A 17,091-nucleotide genomic window follows, 5' to 3' on the forward strand; every position below is an offset into this window, starting at 1 on the left:
ATTTACATTGACATCTTAGGGCATTTATCAGACGCTTTTATCCAAAGCGGCTTACAGTAATTGATACATTCATACACTGATGGTAGCGGCTGCCACGCATCAGGAGCAGTTTTGGGTTCAGTGTGTTGCCCAAGGACTCTTTGATTCATGCCAACAACCTTCAGATTGCTAGACGACTCGCTGTATCTCCTGAGCCATAAGAAGATTGAGGAAGAAGAGGAAGAAGAGAAGAAGAATGTCTTGATGTGATGTCAGAGAGATGATATGAAACAAAGATCAAATGATCTTTTTGATCACCATCCTTTTATTGATTATACAAACAGCTGATTGTTTCTTTCATGTTTTATTGGATTTTTCTGAGAAATAAAATATTCAGCTGTTTCTTTTTCATCCAAAGTGAAGCAACAGAACAACCACAAACCAACAAACTCTTTCTTTTTCTTATCTAAAGACTGACAGACGTAAATATCATTTATCTATTAAAACAAGAACGCTCTGGCTGTGTGTGTGTCTGTGTGTGTGTGTGTCTGTGTGTTTGTGCCTGAAATATCTCTGCAAATCTGGATCCGACTGACCTGAGATTTTCAACATGGCTGCTGCATGGTTGAAGGGTGTGCAGACTCTGACTTGTTTGGACTACACAGACACCGTTAATAAATTATTTAATGAATGATTTACGAATTCCGCCAGCACTGTCAACCATAGCCACGCCCCCTATATTTAGGCGCACCAGAGCCAATCACTGCAGAGCCCACCCCGTGCCCCACCTCCTGTGTTCCGAGTCTCAAATAACACACCTGCAGAAACAAGCTACTTTGAGTGGAGATATATGCGAGAAACACAACAAAAGTTAATCTGAATCAGATACTTGCACAGAACACTGGTATGCGAGAGAAGAGCAGAAAACTGTCTAAGAATTAAAAGGCAGACTGCAGTGGCAGCAGAATTTGTTCACCAAAGCTACCGCTAAAAGTGATGCAGCAGTGTAAGCTCACTTTAATATGGCCGAAGAAATCACGCGAGCGTCCAAGTACTTTATTAGCTGTTGATGAAGCACTGACAACATGGATACAGCGCATCTGTCCGTTTTCATTAGAGTCATGAAGGCAGACTTTGCTGTCAGCGAGGAGCTCTTGGATGTAGCTGCCATGCATGAGACAACGACGGGCAGGAACATTTTTGATGCTGTGGAGAGGTTTGTGAGTAAAATAAAATTACTCTGGGAAAAGTTGGTGGGGCTAACTACCAATGGCGCACCTGCAATGTGTGGAGGAAAAACGGCATTGGTTGGACTAGTGTAATAAACCTCAGATCACACTCCAGTCATCAAAACACGATCAGCTGACAGGTGTAGATCAGGTCCATCATTTTTTTTGTATTGTCTGTATGAAAACAAGCTTCTGTGATTAACTCGTTAGGGCGTGATGTAGTCTAGCACACCTGCAGACTCAGGTTGTCTTTGTTCCTTTGTTGGAGAACACAGCAGAGAGAGTTGTCCAAACCCTGCCCAGCTGATACAATGTGGATATAAATTGAGGCGTTGTATCGTTTTACAGAGCTGTTGTAGGATCAGTGTCAGGAGATCATCAGATGACTCGCTGTCTGGAAGACTTAAACAAAGTCACACCAGTTCAGACAAAGACTGAGATGAGCTCAAGATAAACAGGTGAAAACAGAAGGATGTTATTACAACAGCTGCTCCTGATAAACAGACGCTGCTCCATAACAGTACAAGGACGAGGGGACAAACACAGAGACACAACATGACCCAGGAAACAAGCTCATCAGATAAAGAGATACTGGTTGATTCTCTACACACCCGTGTCTCTATACATAGCAAGCTTCTTTGGTCAGTGATCGTTAACAAAGAAAGAAGAATTCAGAGTTTTTAAGGAGTCCTATGAAAGCCACATTTACTTTTATTATTTAGGTTTCACACAGAGGACAAACTTTTAGAACTGGGGTGGATATGGCAGTTATGATGGTCAATGTTGATGATTAGTTTGGTGTAAATAATCTTCTGGTTTGTTGTCAGTGATGTGTTTTTATGTTGTCTTCATGTTTCTGGTTTCTGAACCTGATCATGCTGTGTCTCTGATGGCTGATTGGTGGAAAATCATTTAAGAATAATGTTATCTAAAACAATTTATTTCTACAGGAGTATTTTATTCTTTAGTGAAGCTACCTGGATCCTCCATTGGCAGGTGGAGTCGGGGGTTGGTGGTGCAAGACTCAGTCGCCCCAGCTGTATACGTCCTCGGTGGGGGTACTTGTAGGCATTGGTCCTCTCAATAAGGGCATGTCACATGTGTCTGGGTGGAGCAGGAAGCCAGAGAAAGTACTGCTGGACTCAGAACCGGCAAACATGCCGTTAGTTACCTTATCCTTTACCTGGATCCACACGCGGTCCCCGCGGGCCATGTGGACAATGATTTGTTGCGAGGTGGTCCCTAACACTTTGGTGTCTGTGGTCTTCACCATCGGTTTGAAGTTCAGGAAGAGGCCAACTTTGAGGACCCGCTCGTAGACAGTGAGGTGGTAGCTGAAGAGGTAGGTGCCATTGATTGGGGCGGTGTAGATCCCCTTGCTGGGGTCATAGCTCCCCTGGATATTGTAGTGAATGTGGCTGAAGACCACTGGGGCATTTGGTGGGGGGTAACTGGATGTAAGTCCTGCAGCGAAGGCAGACTGGATGCTGGGCATGCAGGGACCAGGACGACCCATCATCCCCATGTCCCCCATGTTTCCCTTGGCCCCCTGTGGTCCTGTTTGACCCTCAGGCCCCATCCGTCCCTCCTCCCCCGTGTCTCCCTTGTCTCCCTTCTGCCCTTCAACCCCATCTACCCCATCTGTACAGTTACACTCTCCCTGAGGCCCCAGCTCTCCTTTCTCACCCACAGATCCAGGGACACCAGGGCGACCCATATCGCCCATGTCACCCTTCCTGCCTTTGGGCCCCATCCCTCCTGCACTACCAGATGGACCTCTGGATCCTACTGGACCAGGCACACCAGCTGGTCCTGGGGGACCTTGGCTGGACTCACAGGTTTCTAGGCAGACTCCATCATCTCCTTTAGGACCCTGATCACCTGGACGTCCATCCAGACCTTGCTCACCTTTAGCACCTTCAGGACAGCAAAAACCCACGTCAGGAACAGGATCTGAGACCATGATGGACTAGTAACATCAAAGAACCTGATACTTGGGATTGAATGTCACTCACCTTTGAAGCCTCGCTCTCCTTTGGGTCCCATGAGACCCTGAGGTCCTCGATGTCCCTTCTCCCCCTCGTCTCCTTTCTGCCCTGAGGTTGAACATACCAACACAGTCAACACAGAAGAAGAGTTACAGATCAGAGCAGAGGATGATGGGAAGATATTTACCTTTGACTCCTGGTCTGCCAACAAAACCCGGAGGACCTCTGAACCCCGTCAGCCCTCGTCTTCCAGGACTGCCTGGACTACCTGAACAGGACATACATGAGCTCTAATTAATTTAATCAAATTAAGATCAATGATAAGTTCCTGGACCATCACACAGTCCCGGATCAGGTCCGGCCTGGAATTGCAGTCTTTGTTCTCACTACATATGTGTCTCTGTGTGATGTCCTACCAGGTGGTCCGAGGTCTCCTCTGTCTCCCTTGGGCCCCTTGATTGTCTGACACTGTGTGCAGCGACAGAACCATGGGACCTGGTCTGGGGTAACGGATCCTGGGCTTTGCTGCAGCATAAGGCAGTAGGCCTCCAGGGCCCCGGCTGACGGCTCCGTCATGTTGTCTCCGATGGGGGTGAAACTGCGTTCAGGTTCATCCATGGGCATATAGGGAGGAGGTGAAAAAGGGTCTATGGATGGGAACTCCCAGTCCCCAGAGGAGGGCTCAGGCATTGCCATGACAATGGGGAGGGAACCCACCATCAACAGGAGGTGAAGAGGAAAGTTGAGCATGGTCTGCAGAGATGGAAGAACAGTGATGACATCATGTGTTCTGTTTGATTAATTAATTTATTAATTTATGGAGTCAAGCCAAGCCAACATGACAAGAACTGGCTGAAATTTAAACAAAAACTTCAGTCAGAAGTTTTTAAGTCATTCCAGACCAACTTGCCTAACCCTAACCCATATCTAAAGAGCCTGTTTTTGATCGTGTTCAGAGCTTTTAACAGTTTGTTTGGTTTGCTGCATATCGATGACACTCAGCTTGAAAATGAATAACTTCTAAAGTACAGCTGTAAAATTTTACAATGTCTCATCGATTTCATAAAGTTTAACCCGTGAATTTCTTCAAGACAATACCGGAGCCGACCTTTGAGGGTTATTTAGGGTCTAGGCAGCTGCTTAATGAGTCTGTAAGGTCAGTGAGAACAATAACATTTACATGTTAATTTAACTTTTTATCCACACCATCAAGACTTGACAGGATGGGTTCAATAAATGTATAATTTTTATTTATTCTTAAAAAATATGTTTTTGGGCCTTTTGGCTTTATTGATAGAACAGCTGAAGATGTGACAGGACACATGATTAGAGGGCCCCAGGGCGGGACTCAAACCCGGGTCCACTGCGGCGAGGACAAAGCCTCTGTGCATGGGACGCCAGCTCTACCCAGTGAGCTAAACGGTGCCCCAATAAATAGCAATTTGTGCTGGAAATGTCAGAGAAGCACTTTCTTACCCTGCATCTCTTATATGACCCCGCTGGAGGACAACTCTGGTATATGTGAGCCACTGGTTGGGAAGGACTGGGTATACTTGGGACAGAACCCGAAATACACAACATTCGAATGGAGGATTTTCAGTGACCATGTTGGGCACCACAGTGGCCACAAGGATAAAACGTCCAAATCTCCTGAACTAACAGAACGATCATGTATAATGACGAGAACAGCTTCTTATGAGCACACGCTCGACAGAATGAGTGACGCGACCAACACAAAAGCCCAATTGTAGGATCTTCTGTGGACTCGTATCACACTGACTGATAAACCTGCTGTATGAACGCTGCTGCATGTTGTTCCTGTATTGTATTTATTAACCTGACCAAGAAAAGCATCAAAATTAATTTTAAATAGTCAATGGTAATAAAATAATTCTAGTCAGTCTGGTGTTAATTTAAACATAATTAAAAAAGGAGGTGTTATTTTACAGGTCAATGTTTTAATGGTTGTTATTCAATTATCAGAATATTATTATTATTATCAATAATTTAGCCATATTAAAATGATGGCTTTAGATTAAAATGTTATAGATTTTACACTTCTTTCTACACAAAATAGGCAATAAACAGCAATGTTTTATTATTATTACTCTTTTGCAAATGAAATACTTTGTGATAATACATTTTTAAATTGTGTCAAAATCATATTTACTCTTCTTTATGTTTTAATGTTATAAAAAGAGTTTGTCCTTTTTCACATTTTAGAGTTTTGTAAATATGTTTTAATGTTTGTAATTCAATATGATATTATTAAAAGTAAATAATTTGTTTTGACTTATTTTATAAAAATAATATCTAAAGTCTGTCATGTCACTCACCAGACGGTCAATGCTTTGCTGCGTCTCCAACGTGAAGTGAAGCCTCAGAGTTACCTGCAGACTCACCTGTCAGCCGCTAATATAACACCTGGACTCCGCCCACCTGCTGCTCCACCCATTCTCTGGTGTGTGTGTGTGTGTGTGTGTGTGTGTGTGTGTGTGTTGGGTAGGTAGGCCTGTGTCTTTGTGTTTTGTCTTTAATACATAATGTGACCTTGTTCACACTCTCACAGGTGTCACATCACAGTGACATCACCGGAGGCTTTTATTGTGAAGGAGCCTCATCAGCTGCTTTAATGACCCATTTCACATCAGTGATTGATGTTAAAGGATCTTTTATGGTTTGACTGTGGCTGAAAAGTAGCTGCTGTCAGGTCATAAGTATTAATATATCATGATGTGTTCAAAACTGAGTGAGTCTGAATATGACCTTGTGACCAAGGAAACCCAAACTTATAGGTCAACATAACCCTTAAATAATTATAACTATGATAACTACTATAACTGTAATAATTGTAATGACTATAGTAACTTAAATACAGAGATGGACAGAGTACTCGACCCCAGTACTTGAGTAAGAGTACAAATACTACTGGTCAAAATTTACTCCGTTACAAGTAAAAGTAGCTCAGTCGACATGTTACTCGAGTAAGAGTAAAAAAGTACTTGCTTTTCAAAGGTACTTAAGTACCCAAAAGTACATGCTTTTAAATTTACTTTAAGTAAAAGTAAGAGTAAGAGTAAATTTCTTATTTTTCACATCAATGAATTACTATAATTTTTTCTAAATGAATTTAAGGACCTTTTAACTCTTGTTTCTGAGAATTAACTCTTTGAAACCACCTGCACTGATGTGCTTGCTTTTAGAACCACAATGTTACATAAAGCCTGCAGAAACACCTAGAAAAACAGATACAATGAATGGGATCACAGGAGGACAGCAGATGTTGCAGATGTTTATTAACAATCATTAAAACTGTAACCAAATGAACCTGCACCGTCCAACTAACTCTCTATCATTTAGCTAAGTTGGGAACTGGAACCCCCTCAGAGACCAATGTTGTCCCCAGACCACTGGCTGAGAATCACTGCTTTACAGAAAACTACATGATGCAGCCATTGTCGCGGTTTTGTGTTGACAAACGCAGTCGTGAGCGTGGCTACTTTGGTGGTATCCTTATGGGGAGGGATGTCGTATTTCCACTTTTACGTAGATCCCAGTGGAGAGCGTGCACTGTGATAGTTTTCCTTCTTTGACAAACACAGCTTGTGTCCAATAGTGTTTTAGAAAGAAAAAAGAAGAGCAGACCTGAAAGTAACCAGTACTTTTCAGCCTTCTTAGAAATTAATTCGAGTAAAAGTAAAAATATTTGTCTTGGAAATGTATTCAAGTAAGAGTAATAAGTACCAAAGAAATCTAATACTCAAGTAAAGTACAAATCCTCTGGATATGTACTTAAGTACAGTACTCAAGTAAATTTACTCCGTTACTGTCCACCACTGCTTAAATAACCACAATAAATACATAACTCAAATAACATTGATAAGTGAACAGAAACAGCCGTTTTCTTCTCTGATGGTATGTTGGGTCGGATCATTCAGTGACATCAGGATTAAAGTGATGAGAAGACAGATGTTGGTCCTGATGTGATGATGATTGGTTGACAGTGACTTTCCTCTAAATGAGACACAAAGACTGTAGCGTGATAAACACAAAAACTCAAACTGATGATGAATGTAATTAAGAAAAATATCGAGGCAGATAAATGTGACGCTGTGGATTCAGAGTATAGAGACAAAGCTGCGGGACGGATCGCAGAGCTTCACAAGGACGTGTTGACACTATGTTCTGTAGTTCTGGGTCATAAACTGACGACACATTTACGTTTTCTGTTAAACATCAGGTGAATAAATGCAGTCTGTCTTTGTCCCACAGAGTCAGGAGGGACTCAGTGTTGGAGTGTTCTGTCTCTTCATGGACATCATGAAGTCCATTCGTGTCGTTATTTTGTCCATAATGATTGTCATGATTTTCACATGTAGGCTCAGTCTGTGTCATCTCCTCGATGGGTGACAAGTTCATGAATGTTCCACTTTAACAAAATGTCTGTTCTTTAAGCGTATCAGCTGTTTTGTTCCCACTGAGCCTCTTTCATGTGTCAGTGACCTGGTTGGCACTTCAGAGGCCGTCTTGATAATGCTCCGGTGTAACCCTGATCTCTCCCTGTATGGAGCTGATTGAAGGCTGTCACCTGATCCAGCTCACAACAAACCATCTATAGGTGGAGGGTTAGGGTTTATTGAGACAGGGTCCTGGGAATCAGGATGGGAGGATTCATGTAGGTCAGCTGTGGTCTTCTGTGGTCCTGAGCCAGGTGAGACAGACACGTCATGAGTGCCATGTTCAGCTGCCAAACTCACTGCCTGGTTTCATTGCTTAACCCAACACTACTTGAAATCCTGAAGAGTTACTTCCTGCTCAGTGGGTTTTCAGTTCCAGCTGGTTCCTGCTCAACATGTGAATGACACAAAGTCTCAGTTAATGAAAAGTGGGAGATGATTGATGTTGTTCCACATGCGACAGATGAAAAGCACAATGTCTCTGTGATTATTGACTTGTTCAGTTGTTGTAATTGTTTAGTTGATGCGTCATCAGTCACATGTTAAATATCTGTGAACTCTGAGTGCTAAAATCTCAAATTAGATCTCTCCTAAGTCTTTCCATGCTAAAAGTTAAATGTGACTCTTGTGCTGGGTTGATCACAGCGTCTGTCATCAAACTATCAATGAACAAAAAAAGTTAAATTACAGAAGGGACAGGGGAAAGTAAAGTCCTTGGCACACCGACTACACATTGAGTACACAATCATAGTAAGAGAAAAAGATTTGCACAATCAAAACCAACAAGTTTACAGACTTTTATACTTTTATTGCAAGGACAAACATAAGGTTACTTCGGAGTATTTCCTGGTTGCATCACCAGATGTTTCCGCCCTTATGTCACGATTTCTGCCGCCCAGGCAAATCTTGGGATATGGGAGCCGCCAAGGATCGTAGCGGTGGATCCTCCAAAAAGAGGGATAACAAGGCCGCATTTGTGGGCTGCATTGGAGGAGACTTCGCCCTGCGTTGTGACGTAATCAGCCTTCAAGTGTGCCTTTGAAGAATGCAGCCCCTGAATCGGGACACAGCCATTGACTGTATTTGTACTTGAACGCTGCAGTGGCCGTAACCCACCAGACTCATGATGACAGTCACACTGTTTGTGTCTATTTCCCCACAACAGAGATCCTTTTATCAAAGTATTGATCCCTTAAAGAGAAGTTTGAGCAATGGCACAAATTTGAAGGTTGATGTCAGAATCAGGTGTGTGTGTGTGTGTGTGTGTGTGTGTCTTACTTTCACTGCCTCCCTGTTTGTGTCCAACATGAAGGTGAAACTGAAAACCAGCCTACACCCCTCAGCTGACCCTGTTACTGAACAGACACACGCACACTGTCTTTACTGTCTCTCAGGAGGTTCATGTTAATGTGACCTCAGCCAGCTTCCTGCTTTCCTCTGAGACTCTGATCAAACTATCAGAATCATAATTTTTTTACTGTCATGATTTCTAAGTTCCTAAGCATGTTTTCTTTTTCTGACAGAAGAAATCGACTCCACTGAACCAAACATTTTTTTTTATCTGCTGACACAAATCACGTGTCCCTTTAAACAGTTTCCATATCTAATGTTGAAAAGCTGTAGTCATACTCTAAAACGAAACAAAACACAATCCATCAAGTTAAATATTCAGTGCTGAATCTCTTGCACTTTGTGTTACTGGTGTTAACGGTCACTGAGGTGCTATAGTACCACACTTTGACCAGCAGAGGTCAGGAAGCGCCTCTCTTATCTCCTCCTGTGTGATGTCCGCTCTCTGCCGCTGTGGGGCGCTCGCTCCCCTGGTCCTCCCCGGGGGTCTAATGGCAGGATGGCGGAGGCAGGGGTACCGGAGTCTGCCGCTGCCCGGTGCCCGGACGAGTCGTCGGACAGCGAGCCGGAGCAGGAACCCGGAACCCCGCAGAAACTCATCCGAAAAGTGTCCACATCCGGCCAGATTCGCAGCAAGGTAAAGAGTCTCTAACAGGCCGGAGTATGAGAGCGGACATGATCTGTGGTCAGTGTCTGTTTTCATTCAGCGGGGAAGGGCCACCGAGGGAGACAGCGGTACACCGAACTCCATACGGAAATGTCACATTTTAATATTAGTTTCCTTATTAGACAGATTTAACACAATGTCCAATATCAGTTTAAGACTTTATCTGAATATTAAGGGCCTGTTGTGTTATACGGCATACACCATTCACACCAGACATCTCGTGTGTTTATAATACGTCATCTTTTATAACCGGTTTGAAACTTTTCCCCATATCTCCCTCCGCCCCTTACTCCCTGTTGTCGGCTCCATCGAGCAGAGATAACCATTGAAAAAAAGGACATTTAATTGAAATCACCTCTAGTTGGTAGATTCAGATTTTGCCGATTTGAAGACTGGATGTGATTGAGCGTGAAACGACTTTAAACTCTGTTTGTATCTCACGCATATTATCTAATGAGTAATGTGTCTTGAAACCTGACGGATTTTAAGTGGAGTTTGGATCCAGTATTCCTGCCTTCGATAGCAAACGGTACATTTTGAGTAACGGCCACAGCTGCTTCACTTACACTCCTGGTAAATAACAATGCGTGAAAGTGATTTATATAAAACTCGGTATTTTCTTGTTGTCCAGGGTAAAACGTACAAATACAGCATTACAAGTTGTGTTTTAAATGTCTTTAGCCGTAACTTAATGTTTAGCTGCTAGGCAACTTAATTTAATTGGAACCAGGGTTAACCCGGGGTCTAAAATTGAGATTCTGGGTGAAAATGTACCCAGACAAAGTTAAACTTGTGAATTTTACACGGTGTAAATTATCTTTCAACCGTTAAACGGACAGAAACCGGCAGTTAAAGGCGAGGCTAGCCCGGCTAACTGCTGCTAAGCTGAAGGGTCTCAGGCCCGGTGGACAGCCCCGCCTTTTCCTAGAGCAGCCCACCCGTGAGAGAGAGGCTGCAGGTCGGGGGACGAGCGTGCAGCAAACCCGCTGTACAAAGCTGTGAAGTGTCGGTCTGTCTAATGACATAACGGTCTTCAGTGTTCACACAGGCTGACGGGTTTAACTGTTAGTTCATAATTAACTCATTTACACGTTCATTTCAGAAGTAATCTGGCTGATTCCTCTGTAACCCTCACAAAGCAAGCTGTATTCGACTACATTAGGATGTGAGAAGCTTAATTATCTAACTCTTAAGATGGAGTTTTATTCAACTTTACTGTAATTTACTAACTGTGTGCTGCCTTCAAGTGCTGTTTTAAAGTTCGGAAATACCAAAGTCTCTGGTCTGAAGCGTTGTTAAATGAAAAGTGACTGACATGAAGGGGTCATCATACTGAAGACTGTTTAAAGCCCTTTGCTTAAGTTTAACGTTATTTAAAGAGGGTTATATGGTTCTAGTAGTTTTCTACATGCTCAGTGTGTGTGTGTGACGTCTGTTGATGACTGTAGAATAAAATGCTGCCGTCTCTTCTTCTGCAGTCCAAATGTGAAGCTTTGTTGGTGTTTGTTCAGACTGACTGCTGGCAGGAACACTGATGCTATCTATTATGATTCTGATTTCTTTTTTTTTTTTTTGATACATATTACGACATGATGAATCTCTTCACAGCGTTGTTTTGTTGTTTTATTCTCAGTTTTATTGATTTATTGAGTTTTTATGTTGCTGCGACTCAGACTGAAGTCAGGTTTAAGTATGACGGGCCCAACCCCCTCACACAGTGTCAGTGCAGTTATTAAAGTCTTCAGCAGCAGTGATGTGTGCGATGGTCCCTGAAGGCAGCAGCAGCTCAGCCTGAATTGGACGGTTGAGTCACAGGAAGTGAGTTTGGCTCCAGGCCCCAGAGTTTCTATTTAAAGCTGCTGTTTTGGGAAATTTCACGGTGTGAGACAAAAACATGAACATGGAGGCATGAGGGAGCAACGAGGCGCTTAAAGGCTGCAGTTCAACTTAGTTTAGTTTGTGTAAGCAAGAGAAAGCATACTAATCAAACACGTGCTAATACATGAGGGAAAATGTCTTGAAGGTGATGATCTATAACAGCTGTGTGGAGTCATGTCGGGAAAAATTTCTTTCAGAAAGACTTGATTTAATTCAGTTAAATGTAGTGATGAAAACATGATGACTCATTATGTCAAAGAGTTGATGGAAAGATTTATAAATACATTACATTAGTGAGACCAATCAATGATTGTAACATTTAACAGAATTGATATTTACTGATAACATCTACATGTTTTTGACAATAATCATGTTGCAATGATAAGTCGTTAAATCAATCAGTCAATCGAAAGAAAACTGATAACCATTAATTGTTTCAGTCATTTATCAAGTAGAAACAGTTAGGGCTGCAGCTATCAAATATTTTTAGAATCGCTGGGGTGCTGTTTAGCTCAGTGGGTAGAGCAGCATCCCATGCGCAGAGGCTTTGTCCTCGTTGCAGCGGACCCGGGTTCGACTCCCGGCCCAGGTCCCTTTGCTGCATGTCACTTCTCCTCTCTCTAATCCTGTTTCCTGTCAAAGTCTTCAGCTTTCCTATCAATAAAGCCAAAAGGCCAAAAAAAAAATTCAAAAAACTATTTAGAATCAAGTGTTCTACCGATTATCCCATCAATTAATCAAGTAATTTGATAAAAAAATATTTTGTATTATTAAACAATACCAAATAATGCATAATGAAAATGAAAAGCCTGTTAAATAGGCCAAGCCATTGGCGTTTATTCCTGAAAAAACATAAAGGTATTTATTCCAACTCGCTGCTGTCATGTGCTGACAAAATAAATAAAATGTATTAATATGCATAACAAATGTCATGATGTAAACTAGCCCTATACTCACTTCAAAGTTAACATCTTAATATAGATTTGTGCATCTGCAGCATTAACCATTACTACCATATAACGTATTAATAATGTCTAGAGTAGGCCTATATGGTGTGGTGGTAACCTCACACCGGGAGTAAGGGTGTGTGTTTGTGTGTGTGTGCACTTTGTTATCTTACGTTTTAAGTGCGAAATGATCCCAAACTTTAGACATTCTTGGACTTTTACAGACAGTTTCTTGGCTCTCTGCCATCGCGCCAACTCAATTCTGAACATAGTGGTGTGTGTCCGCAATAACAGTCCGTGTGGAAAAATGATCCCTGAGCTAAGCAGGCATAACACGGGTGACAGGAAGTAAATGAAGCCTCAAGGCAGAGATGTTGCTTCGACCATTTTTTGTAATCGAATTATTCGAGTCACTCGAGTAATCGTTTCAGCTCTAGAGTAGGTCAAACATAGTCGGCTTCCAGCTGGTTTAATGTGAGGACCTGCTGCTTTTCTTTGTCTTCTCTGACAGTAAATCAAGAGTCTTTGAGTTTTTGGACAAAAGAAGAAATCTGAAGTCGTCACTTTGACCCATAATGATCAATTAATCATGTAAACAATAAGCAGATTTATAGATAATGACAGTAATCCTTAGCTGCAATTGTGATCCTAAGAAAGCTGTATTTGTTCTGGCTAACATCAACATTAGCTTCACAGCCTCAGACGCTCTGAAGGCTCTGAGCCCGGCTAACTGCTGCTAAGCTGAAGGGTCTCAGGCCCGGTGGACAGCCCCGCCTTTTCCTAGAGCAGCCCACCCGTGAGAGAGAGGCTGCAGGTCGGGGGACGAGCGTGCAGCAAACCCGCTGTACAAAGCCGTGAAGTGTCGGTCTGTCTAATGACATAACGGTCTTCAGTGTTCACACAGGCTGACGGGTTTAACTGTTAGTTCATAATTAACTCATTTACACGTTCATTTCAGAAGTAATCTGGCTGATTCCTCTGTAACCCTCACAAGGCAAGCTGTATTGGACTACATTAGGATGTGAGAAGCTTAATTATCTAACCCTTAAGATGGAGTTTTATTCAACTTAACTGTAATTTACTAACTGTGTGCTGCCTTCAAGTGCTGTTTTAAAGTTCGGAAATACCAAAGTCTCTGGTCTGAAGCGTTGTTAAATGAAAAGTGACTGACATGAAGGGGTCATCATACTGAAGACTGTTTAAAGCCCTTTGCTTAAGTTTAACGTTATTTAAAGAGGGTTATATGGTTCTAGTAGTTTTCTACATGCTCAGTGTGTGTGTGTGACGTCTGTTGATGACTGTAGAATAAAATGCTGCCGTCTCTTCTTCTGCAGTCCAAATGTGAAGCTTTGTTGGTGTTTGTTCAGACTGACTGCTGGCAGGAACACTGATGCTATCTATTATGATTCTGATTTCTTTTTGATACATTTTACGACATGATGAATCTCTTCACAGCGTTGTTTTGTTGTTTTATTCTCAGTTTTATTGATTTATTGAGTTTTTATGTTGCTGCGACTCAGACTGAAGTCAGGTTTAAGTATGACGGGCCTAACCCCCTCACACAGTGTCAGAGCAGTTATTAAAGTCTCATGGACTCAGCAGGTGTTTCCAGGTGTTCTGCTGCAGATATTTTAAACACAGCTGTGTGACGCCTGATACACTGCCTCAGGTGATGTCACTTGAGTCAGCATTGGCGACTTGAGACAACAAGTTTGTCTGTCAACATCCAGCCTTCAGTGATGAACCATTTTCACATAGTTTTCAAGATAAACATGATTAAAGCTGGTGATTATTCACTATTGTACTCAAGCAAATGTAAATGTTTGATAGAGTGGTGTAATCTGCCCTTCTAAAACCAGGAAATCAGTTAGCATGTTAGCATGTTAGCACTTCCTGTTCCCTCGTCTCAAAGTCAGTGAGTCTGTTGAATGTGTTTTCAGTTAAATGTGTGAGATATTTAATCCATCATTAAATATGTCCCACAGTTTAATTATAAAGCTCTTCCGTGTGAAAAAAACAGTTAGCGCTTGCTAACAAGTGTCTAAATGAGACTGCAGAGGTTGTCTGTAGTCTCAGTCCTTTAACTTCAGTTTATAATAATGAGTTGGAAACTGAAATCTGATGTAAACCTGACAAGCACAACACATAATGGTCGACAGTGTTGTTAATCATGATGATGATTGCTCACGTCTTGACATGACAGAAACATGAAGAAAACCATCAATCATCACAGTATTGGCTGATTGTTCTGTTGATTGATCTTGTTATTAGTAGTGATGTCATTCAATGTCAAACTGTCAGATACTGTAAATCAGATTTACTCAATCACCCCTCAACACATATAATCATATGTGTAGATCAGTAGAGTCATGTAGTGGTCAGATGAGTCAGCAGCTGATCAATATAAATTTGTCTCTGTGTACTGATGATGTTTATCTGGATCACAAGATGATCAGTCGACTGTTTCCAAGAAAAGATCTGATAATTGTCACTGACTTGACTCTTTGTTCTCTGTAGAGCCTCCACAGAACTGAACCAAAGATAAGATCCCTGAACTCTGTGTGTGTGTGTGTGTGTGTTACAGACAGTGTTGAAGGAGGGGAACCTGCTGAAACAGACAAACTCGTTCCAGCGTTGGAAGAGACGATACTTCAAACTGAGAGGGAGGACTTTGTACTACGCTCAGACTGCCAAGGTGACTCATGACATCACTGCTTCTGCAGCTCATGGTGTCAGGTACAACACACCTGGGAGCTACATGGTGACATCATTATGTGGGTGTGGTCGGGAGGTTTGGACCACAAACATTAACAGAGATGAGTTAGTGTTAAATTTTAAACTTTTGTTCTTTGATGAAATTGATCTCAGACCTACTCTGTGTGTGTGTGTGTGTGTGTGCGCACAGTCGATCATCTTTGATGAAGTGGACCTGACTGACGCCAGCGTGGCTGAGTCGAGCACCAAGAACGTCAACAACAGCTTCACAGTGAGTAAAAGCTTTAATCTGCTGCTGACTCGTCTCTCAGACGGTTAGTTTATGAAGGTGCTCAGTCGTCCTGGTCATGGAACACAACAGAGGGTCTACGTCCTGTCAGTTTTATCTAAACCACAGTCAGCAGCTGTTTTATAAACTAAATATCTGTTCTGAAAAGCATGGTGATCTGGACTCAGAAGATCTGTACCCATGAACATAGGCAGGTTTACTTGCTGCTGATGTTGGTTGTTAATTTTCTTGTCCTCAGCTCAGCTGTCCTCTGTGTCAGAGATCATCAGTGAGTGATACAAAAAACACACCCAGTATTTTTAAAACAGACATCTGGGAACATTCAGATTTCCTGGACTTCCTGTGGAGCACAAACTGTACGAGACACACTGTGTGAACTCTGCCTCACAACAATGAAATCCTTTCACAATCAAACGTAGTTTGTCAGCTGCACGCATAAAGAATACTGAGAGGTTATTGAGTCATGAAGTGAGGGTTAAAAACAGACTTCAGGTTCATCTGCTCATATTAAATGATGAAAAGAAAGACAGAAAATTCGGGATGGTATTCATTTATAGGTCACTTGATGTTTTCAATGCCAGAATTATACCATATTGATCCCTTCACTATGGATTAACATGTCACTATTAATAACAATTAAAGATGTCCTGAGCCGATCTGAGGGATCGGGATCGGGGTCGATATGGGCATTGTTTCACTGATCAGGATCGGTAGTTTTGAACGTAGACCCAACCTCGAAGATTTTTACGTCAGCTGTCCTAAACGGAGCACAATCACAGTGTAGAAATGTTTTAAATTAGAAAGCGAAAGCAGTCCAATGTCAACATGTAACATTTGCAATACAACCGTGTTGTGAGGGGGTAACAAAAGAGCTGCAGTTAATACTACAAATTTGGTACGGCACATAAAAAACAAAAAACTCAGAGGAATACGAGTTCACTCAGTATAGGCAAAGGCACCAAAGCAACAAACACCCGCGGATACTTTCAAAAGGAAAGAGAAATATCCTCAAGACAGCGACATGGCCAGAATATTACAGAGAAGGTCACCAAATTCATCGCTCTGGATAACCAGCTCATCTCCGAGTTTTTGAATCCACGGTATGCCATCTTGGTACACCATCTCCGCATTACATGTCAGATACAACTTTTACACTTTTAAGAGGAATTGAGATTTTAGTTCACATATGTTTGTATTACTATATTGCTGCACTAAGTGGAATTTGATTTTTGATTTTGTGACTGTGAATGTCAAAGTTACAATAAGCTATTACACCACTTTGAAGTGAAATTGTGATGTTCTTCATTTAAGTGTTACAGCTTTACTACAAGCTGCACTAAGTGGAATTGATAAGAGCCAAAGACATTTTTAGTCAAAGACAAGTTACAGACTTTGTTTAATTGGTTGAAAACTAATGTTGCATATACAGAATAAGAAAGAGCCATATGAAAGGATATACAGGGTGACCGCAGGGTTGTAAAAGGTGTTAAAAGGTAGTAAATGAAATAAGCAAAAAATAAGGCCCTTAAAGTATAAAAAAAGTAATAAACGTCATCTGACAAGGTATTACGTTTTTGAACCACTAACCAACT

The 17,091-nt window shown here is 41.9% G+C and overlaps 2 protein-coding genes across 3 annotated transcripts in view; one reads left to right on the top strand and one right to left on the bottom strand.

Annotated features, from left to right (window-relative positions):
- Positions 1-15: 15 nt before the first annotated feature.
- On the bottom strand, positions 16-5,569 carry LOC115569979 (complement C1q and tumor necrosis factor-related protein 9). Its single transcript, XM_030398234.1, has 5 exons — positions 5,533-5,569; positions 3,613-3,949; positions 3,384-3,464; positions 3,224-3,304; positions 16-3,125 (listed from the first exon to the last, which is right to left on the bottom strand). The coding sequence occupies exons 2-5, from the start codon at positions 3,944-3,946 to the stop codon at positions 2,233-2,235; spliced, it is 1,389 nt and encodes a 462-aa protein (XP_030254094.1). The 5' UTR covers positions 3,947-3,949; positions 5,533-5,569; the 3' UTR covers positions 16-2,232.
- Positions 5,570-9,452: 3,883 nt separating this feature from the next.
- Positions 9,453-17,091, top strand: part of dgkd (diacylglycerol kinase delta) — a 43,799-nt gene continuing 36,160 nt past the window's right edge. Inside the window, exons 1-3 of one of the 2 annotated variants that reach the window (XM_030397941.1) lie at positions 9,453-9,640; positions 15,080-15,190; positions 15,401-15,481. In XM_030397941.1, the coding sequence (XP_030253801.1) occupies positions 9,503-9,640; positions 15,080-15,190; positions 15,401-15,481 (330 nt within the window). In that variant the 5' untranslated portion in view covers positions 9,453-9,502. Of the gene's footprint in view, positions 9,641-10,225; positions 10,244-15,079; positions 15,232-15,400; positions 15,482-17,091 lie in introns of those variants that run through there. The other variant, XM_030397952.1, reaches the window with a different exon arrangement.

Source organism: Sparus aurata, chromosome 2, assembly GCF_900880675.1.
Source record: "Sparus aurata chromosome 2, fSpaAur1.1, whole genome shotgun sequence".
Lineage (NCBI taxonomy): Eukaryota > Metazoa > Chordata > Actinopteri > Spariformes > Sparidae > Sparus > Sparus aurata.

Bases quoted from the DNA above. Each gene is read 5' to 3' on its own strand.
- LOC115569979 (XM_030398234.1), bottom strand. From the start codon at position 3,946: ATGCTCAACTTTCCTCTTCACCTCCTGTTGATGGTGGGTTCCCTCCCC. The intron at 3,465-3,612 runs GTAGGACATCAC...TGTCCTGTTCAG, and splicing joins AGGAGACCTCGGACCACCTG to GTAGTCCAGGCAGTCCTGGA. The intron at 3,126-3,223 runs GTGAGTGACATT...GCTGTCCTGAAG, and splicing joins AGGAGAGCGAGGCTTCAAAG to GTGCTAAAGGTGAGCAAGGT.